The sequence below is a fragment of the Lactuca saligna genome, chromosome 5 (genome assembly GCF_052625555.1).
Source record: "Lactuca saligna cultivar CGN05327 chromosome 5, ASM5262555v1, whole genome shotgun sequence".
Classification (NCBI taxonomy): domain Eukaryota; kingdom Viridiplantae; phylum Streptophyta; class Magnoliopsida; order Asterales; family Asteraceae; genus Lactuca; species Lactuca saligna.
Genome location: NC_136421.1, coordinates 274227027 through 274234962, shown reverse-complemented (window position 1 = coordinate 274234962; position 7936 = coordinate 274227027). Strand labels below are relative to the sequence as shown.

General features: G+C 32.4%; 1 protein-coding gene across 3 annotated transcripts; it reads left to right on the top strand.

The window, feature by feature from the left end:
- Positions 1–271: 271 nt before the first annotated feature.
- Positions 272–4137, top strand: LOC145047902 (stomatal closure-related actin-binding protein 2-like). Of its 3 annotated transcripts, XM_078996261.1 has the most exons (14): positions 272–443; positions 883–945; positions 1200–1508; positions 1603–1731; positions 1815–1907; positions 2018–2158; positions 2296–2364; positions 2619–2702; positions 2802–2982; positions 3055–3171; positions 3262–3320; positions 3415–3552; positions 3641–3790; positions 3882–4137. In XM_078996261.1, exons 3-14 carry the CDS (start codon positions 1224–1226, stop codon positions 3927–3929), a joined length of 1494 nt encoding a protein of 497 aa, XP_078852387.1. In that variant the 5' UTR covers positions 272–443; positions 883–945; positions 1200–1223; the 3' UTR covers positions 3930–4137. The 3 variants fall into 3 exon arrangements, with proteins under 3 accessions (XP_078852387.1, XP_078852388.1, XP_078852386.1); XM_078996262.1 differs by lacking the exon at positions 883–945 and having other exon boundaries at positions 1207–1508; XM_078996260.1 differs by lacking the exon at positions 883–945.
- The last annotated feature ends 3799 nt before the right edge of the window (positions 4138–7936 follow it).

Below are 7936 nucleotides of genomic sequence, written 5' to 3'. Positions count from 1 at the left end.
TATATAAATGCTTTATCTTAAGAGTGATTTCGTAAGATATCTATCATAATAACTATAATGACATTGACATGAAAGAGATAGACCGAAGGTTAGAATTTAGAAACGATGCGGTTTAGTTTGTTTGAGAGTGAGATGGCCCGATACTCCAATAGTGTTCGGGATTAAGGTGGACCAAGTGGGTTACGGGCAGGGGGGGCAGAGGGGGGTAGGGGCAGGGGCAGCTTTTTCTTTTTCAGTTTTAATATTTACATTTTTATTTTGCTTTTGAAAAAGCATACTTACAGACATCTCCCTCTTTAGGATTCTTCTTCTCAGACAAACATCACTCCTTCAAATCATCATTCCTCCTACTCTCTCTTTCTCTCTCTCCAGAACCATAACCATGTGGAACACTTTACTATTTTTTTGACTCAATAGTACTCACACATTCATCACTCTTCTCTGTAAGTACATCTCTTTCTCTCTCTTATTTAGGGTTTCTCTGCTTATATTTCCTAATTCTTTTTGCTAATTTGTGTTCATGATCTTTGTTTTCTGAAGAAATAAACTTATATCGTTAGATGATCGTGTGTTTGGCTGGTTTAGCTGGAAATTTTTGAATATAGTTGGTGTAGTTGTTGAAATGTAGTTGAAAAAGCACTTGTGATTGAGACACAATTTATTAAAAATCATTTTTAGCGTCTGAACAAAACAGAAAGTTTATAAAATATCGGTAGACGATGATTTAAGGTCTTCTGAAACCTAGTTTTCGACTTCGTTTTCAGTATAGTTGATTTCTCCTATTTCATGTTAAAAGTGAACATGCTTCTTCGTTTCTTTATTTTTCTTAATGTTTTTTCTTATTATTTATATTCTTCTACTAAATTCCTACTCATTTTGTAGGTTTCTTGTTCATCGTTATTGCCACTGATTCTTTTGAAAGTTAATTGATCCGTAGCCTTTGAGGTTTCTTTGTTAAAACTGCAAGTAGATCTGCTATCCTGCTATGATTTTTCTTTTTCATACTCCATTCTATGGAAAAAAAATCAAGTTTTGACTTTTCAGAATCAGATTATATAGCATCTATGATTTCTCCCTACAAAGTCAAATTAAGACTGTAATATACTAATATCTAGCTAACATACTTTTATCAACACAATATAAACTATGGGATGATGAATGATCTATATTTTCCTCTAGTAATCATATACTCCTTTTAGTTTGTAGAACATATAATAAGAAGAATGACAAAGGTAAGCCCTGAAGTTGACAATGAGATGCAAATGCAAGCTGTTTTGTCAGTATCTGCAGATGCAAGTTTCACATCAAACAAGTTCCCAAAATATAAATTAGGTCCAGATAATCAGATTCTTGATGAAGCAACCATGGATAATAAGGGCCCACCATTGAAAGAAATAGTAGCACATGAAACCGATCAGCTTTCAGAGCAACATGAACGCCTCTCAGTTCGTGACCTAGCCAGTAAATTTGACAAGAATCTGTCTGCTGCAGCTAAATTGTCTGATGAGGTATAAATAGAACTATGAAAGGTTTTTAAACATAAAAATCTTATTTTTGTCATTATATGTCTTGATAAATACTGCTTTGTGTTGTTATGTGTAGGCCAAATTAAGGGAGGTGGCTTCTTTAGAGGGACATGTGCTTTTAAAGAAACTGAGAGATGCTTTGGAATATTTGAGAGGTCGATTAGCTGGTAGAAACAAGGAAGATGTTGAAAAAGCTATTTCTATGGTATACCCTTTATTCAAGAAGCTTCATTTTATGACAAAAAACCAAATATCAAAACTCAAAATTGATTTAATTTGTTGTGATAGGTGGAAGCATTGGCAGTGAAGTTGACTCAAAATGAAGGGGAGTTGATACAGGAGAAGTTTGAAGTGAAGAAGCTTGCAAACTTTCTCAAACAGGTAACTTTGTTTGTTCATTGGGAAATGAATTACAATTTACAACAATAATAACTAATTCATTGTAATTTCATGACATGAGAAAAATGATATTATTATTTTTTTTCTCGCAGGCTTCAGAAGATGCTAAAAAATTGGTAAACCAAGAAAGATCTTTTGCTTGTGCAGAAATTGAAAGTGCCAAAGCAGTTGTAAGAAGAATTGGGGAGGCTCTTGTGGAGCAAGAAAGAGTATCACAAACTTCAGGAAAACAGGTAACATACTAACATGCTTATATAATTATAAATTTTAATACTTTCTGAGTTTCTGTTTACTAGATATAATTTTTATCAAAAATTAATTTAAATATACTTTTATAGTTGAAGAAGGTATTTGACTGATTTGCTTTCAGGAAATGGAGGAGATGGTGGAGGAAATCCAACAGGCTAGAAGAATTAGATTAATGCATCAACCCTGCAAGGTGTGCTTAAAACTTATTATTATCTTTAATTTTGTAAAAAAAAAAATGATTGCATTATGGTTCCTTCATGCATATATTGTTTTTTATTCACACTATTTTGTCCTTTTTCTAAGTACTCAATATCATTTCTACAAATATTCCTCATCCTTTTATTTAATATGTGGCTCTTATCTCCACCATATAATAATCCAATTTAATATTACAACTTTCATGTGGTATCATTAAATTAATTTTTTTATCATTTTGTTTTGTAGGTGATGGATATGGAACATGAGCTTCGAGCCTTGAGGCTACAAATCCAAGAGAAGTCTGCATTCTCAGTGAAGCTTCAACAAGAGGTGATTAATGTCCAAAATGCCCTTCAAGAATATACTAATCTAAATCACAATTCTTTTGGGACAAGGGAGTAAATTGTAATTTGTGTCTGAATAATGCAGTTACTGCTGAAAAAATTAACTGAGGAGAACAAGTTAAGTTTATATTCTTTAGGAGATTCAGGAAATTTGGGTTCAATTTTACGACTTCAACCCTCTTCAGAAGAAGCCATGGAGCTCTCAAAATGTTCAATTCAATGGTTTCGTTTATCTTCACAATGTAGCAGAAGAGAGCTTATTTCAGGTGCTTATTACATATATATAATTCTATTTATTATTTTATATTTATATACTAAATTTAATTTTTTTTCAACAGGTGCTAACAAATCAGTTTACGCCCCTGAGCCTTATGATGTTGGACGAATTTTGCAAGTTGATATCATCTCAAATGGTCAAAAATCTACAGTCACCACAACTTCTCCTATACAACCTGGTTTGTTTTTTTTTTCTATTTTTTATATTATTATAATAACTAATAACTAACTTTATATTTATGATTTTGTTTTTTTTTTTTTTGCAACAGCTGTTGGGTTGGAGAGTTATGTGGAGTCACTTTCTCGAAAAAGCAACTCCGAATTTAGTGTATGTTAAGTTGTTTTTCGACAATAGATGTTTGACAATTAGTGAAAATTCCAAAAATACCCTTTGACAAACGGAGGAATCTTTTGACCAACAGGTGGTGATCTCCCAGATGAATGGACGGAATTATTCGTCACATTCTGCGCATTTATTACGTGTCGGGAAAATGAGAATGAAGCTTTCAAAAGGATGGATTACAAAGGCTAGGGATGCTTATTCCTCTACATCAATGCAGGTAAACTTTTTATAAAATTAAGCTTATAAATTTTTGAAAACAATATTATTAGTTTTATTTTATATTATATAACATGGATAAATTTCAGCTTTGTGGATTTAGAGGAGGTGGGAATCTTGCTGGAAAATCATTGTTTTGGCAATCAAGAAAAGGCCAGTCTTTTGTTTTGGTGTTTGAATCAGAACGTGAAAGGAATGCTGCGATTGTTTTAGCAAGAAGACACGCACTTGATTGTAATGTAAGAAATAGCAACCTACTTTTTGTTTTACATTATTATTATTATTATTATTTATTTATTTTTTGTATTTAAATGGTTGTGAAAATGGTAGGTGGTGTTGGCTGGACCAGATGATCAAGCATCACTATATCTTCTCTGACTTGACTAATGAAGGAATGTGAGATTGATTATTTCATTTTTTTTTTCACGTGTAATTTTTTGTGTGTTTATTTTATTTGTGGGTGTGTTTTAATTGGGTTTCAACTAATTTGATGATTCGTGCATCCTTTATAGGCATAGTTTTGGTTTGCCTGTTGATTGGTTGTAACATTTTTTTTTTTTTTAAATAGTTGTTCGTTTGCATCTTATTTGCATTTCTAATATAACAATTGAAGTTTTTAATTTTTATTTTTTATCATTTACAATTTGATAATATATTGTCCAGTTAGTTTTTCTATTATACCTAGTTGATCCACTATTTTTATAAAATACAACCCAAATCATGATGTGTCGATATTTGTAAATTAAAATTGTGATCGCTAAAATAAATTATGCAGTTGTCACTACTATTCTTTTTTATATTCCATCTTGACTATAATTTCGGTGTTACAAATTTTAACAAATATGTTATTGAACATGATAGTTTTTTTTAAGTAAATTGGAAGATATTTTATTAATATTAGAATAAAAAAAGAATCACGTAACAAAATGAAAGCTAGTAATTATAATTTAAAAGAAAGTAAGTTGCTTTTTAGGTCTTATCCATAAAAAGAAAGACATGTCGCTATCTGTAGATGGATGGGATATTTTTTTTATCCGGTAACACTCCATTATCAACAAAATAACAACCTGGATATTTTTGTTTTTTGTTTTATCGATATAATACAAAACTACTATCAAAGTTCAATCTCAATCAAAACATTACCAAAATATAATCAAAATTATAGGTGAATAATAGTTATCAACTTTAGCATACCACCAAACATTATACTACATCATCAATACTATATAAAAGTTTTTATTCATGCATTTGCACAATTCGTTTTTTTTTTTTTTGGTATGTAGCGTTTGAAAGCTTTTAATTCTTATGAAAAAAGTTTGAAAAAAAAAATTGTTCAAAGAACTTTTAACTTTTATTTTAAATACAAAATTGATAATCCAAAAGCTATTTCAAGTAGTTTTTGGGAGCTTTTAACTTTGATTTTTTTTTTTTTTTTAAATCTAATTTTACACGTTTAATAGCTACAAACTATTTTTTATTGGATTCTTCTGCACAACTAGTATAATATATCTTTCACTCTTGCCTAGTTGCCTATTGCCTAACCACTATATTTGCATTCACGAAAACAGGAAACTCATATCACACAACAATTACGTTTAGCTCTTCATGGCAGTTTGAGTTTACACAATATAAATATCGAAATAATTGAATAAACAGTTATATACACACATTTAAGAAAATAAACTTATTTGTATAAAACGTGTTTCCATAAAAACATGATAGCTCTACTTTTATATTTTTCGATACCCAAAGGCCAAAGGTGTCATCATTAGCAAGTGGGGGAGACCCACTCTTATCAATTGACGGAGTACATCAAATAAGCCAGATAAATCGACTTAAACAATTATTTATGCAAAACATTTGTATTCAAAACGATAAAAATATGTATGGAGTTTGAGTCCTTATACGTTATACGTCTTTAACTAAAAAAAATTTCAATTAAATTTCATAATTTAAGACAAAATTTTAAATACTTAATATTTAATAAATATTTATACTTGTATATACATCATCCATATAATTTCTCATAAATATCTAAGGTACTATTACGTCCTTATTGGTTGACAAAGGTATACTATTTAATTTAACTATGATAAATCTCAATATCCCAGTTAAGTAATTACACAAATAGTAAAAATACATTCGTGACCCATTTACTTTTAGAAAATTGGTAGTATGATTTATTTTATTATATTTAGTAATAAAAACTTGATACTTTTTGGAGTATGACAGAGAGAATTTAATATTGTCATAAATCAACCTACTATAAAAATATACAATAAAATTGTTCACAATCTCTTTTACTCGATGGTCCCTTACCTATCACCTATACGCAAAATAAATAAATAGCATTTAAACCAAACTTTATAAAAAGGTATTAGTATTAGTATAATAAGATGAACCATTTGAAGGACGATAATTAGTCATTACCCAAAAAAAGAAAAAAAATACAAAATAAACATTATACTAACAAATTATTGGGAAAGTATTTTTCATTTGTGTTCTTGATTCATCCACATAAAAATAATAATAATATATTCTGACATTTATATCTTTCATTTTAGTCACTACCGTCCCATTAGTCTTATATGTTGTCTTTACAAGATCATTTCCAAAGCCTTGGCTACCCGCCTCAAAAGAGCTATTGGTTCCGTGATCGACGAAGTCTAAACCAGTTTCATCGAGGATTGGAACATTCTTGATAGTCCCATGATCATTAACAAGATTTCCGGGCTAAGCAGACTAAACGTAGCACCTTCCTTCTCAAAGTTGATTTTGACAAGGCCTTTGATCCCATTAATTGGAATACTTGGACTCGATGATGCTCCAAATGGTTTCGGTAACGGTTGGAGATTTTGGATCATGGGTAGTTTGGTGGCTTCAAGAGCATCAGTTCTAATTAATGGTGTCCCAACAAAAGAATTCTCATTCACCAAAGGCGTTTGTCAGGGAGACCCTCTCTCTATGCCTTTTTATACAAGGTTCTCGCTTCTACTGGGTTGACATACCTAATAATCTATATCCCACCTTTTTATGCGGACAATGCTTTATTTGTTTGGTGGTTGGACTCATTCAAATTTCATGAATCTTTACCGGATCCTCAAATGTTTTCACATCGTCTAAGGCTTAAAAGCTAATTTCCATAAATACACGGTTTATGGGATTGGGGTTTCCAACTCTGATATTACTAATTATGTAGACATTATGGGTTATGAAGCGACTGTCCTTCTTTTCACTTATCTCGGGGTTCCCGTTGGTGCAAATATGAAGCTCGAAGAGAAATTGGAGGCCGATTATTGAGAAAGTCCAAAGTAAACTCTCTTTTTGGAAGTCGAAGACTCTATCCTTTGGCAGAAGATTGACACTCGTTAAATCACTTCTTGGCAGCTTACCCTTACTCTGATTCTCTATTTTTTAAGGCTCCGACTTCGGTTCTTGATGCTTTGGAGAAGCTTCGCAGAAGATTTCTTTGGGGAGGTAACGAAGAAAAAACTAAAATTTGTTGGGTGGCGTGACGTGGAATCATGTTCTTGCTGCCAAAGACTCATGCGGTCTTGGAGTATGATATCTTAAAAGTTTAAATATTTCTCTGCTATGTAAACGGTTCTAGAGATTAAAGGCAAAGACCATCGCGTTGTGGCAACGGGTTATATATAGAATTCATAACTTTGCTCACAAACCTATTTATAACCTCTCTCAGCGATCCATGCCCGATATTTGGTGTAAAATATTGGATTCTCTTCATGAGCTGGGAATTGATTTATCTTCTCTTTTCTCATATAAAATTGACTCTGGTAACGGGACCCTCTTTTGGATTGATAACCGCACTGGGGATGGTAATCTTTCATCTCGATTCCCCAATCTCTTTGCGTTGGAAAAAATTAAATATTGTTTTATTTCCAACAGTCTGAGAAATCTAAGATTGAGAGGATTAGGGGTGAGATCTCCATATTTCTGTCGGATAGTCGTGGTTTGTTGACCCGTTGCGGTCGAGTGTGGGTTCCTTTGTCTAGTGGCTTCATACAGATTATGTTGGAGGAGGCCCATAAGTCTCGCTTTTCTATCTATCTGAGGGCCACCAAGATGTACCGGGATTAGAGACTGAGTTACTGGTGTTCGTGCATTAAGAGAGAGATCGCTTGGTATGTTGAGAGGTGCTTGACCTACAGTATGGTCAATGCCGAGCATCAGAGGCCGTATGGAAAGTTGTAGCCTCAGGAGGTTACCATGTGAAAATAGGAGCAGATTTCGATGGATTTCATCACTAAGTTGCCAAATACGGTGAAGGGTTCTGATGTTATTTGGGTCATCGTGGGTCGATTGACCAAGAGTGCCCATTTTCTGGCAATTCAGGAGAGCTCGTCGGCTGAGAAGTTAGCCGATGT

Coding starts and splice junctions, on each gene's coding strand:
- LOC145047902 (XM_078996262.1), top strand. CDS start 1,224: ATGACAAAGGTAAGCCCTGAAGTTGACAATGAGATGCAAATGCAAGCT. Junction 1,732..1,814: donor TTGAAAAAGCTATTTCTATG/GTATACCCTTTA, acceptor TTGTTGTGATAG/GTGGAAGCATTGGCAGTGAA. Junction 2,365..2,618: donor TAATGCATCAACCCTGCAAG/GTGTGCTTAAAA, acceptor TTTGTTTTGTAG/GTGATGGATATGGAACATGA.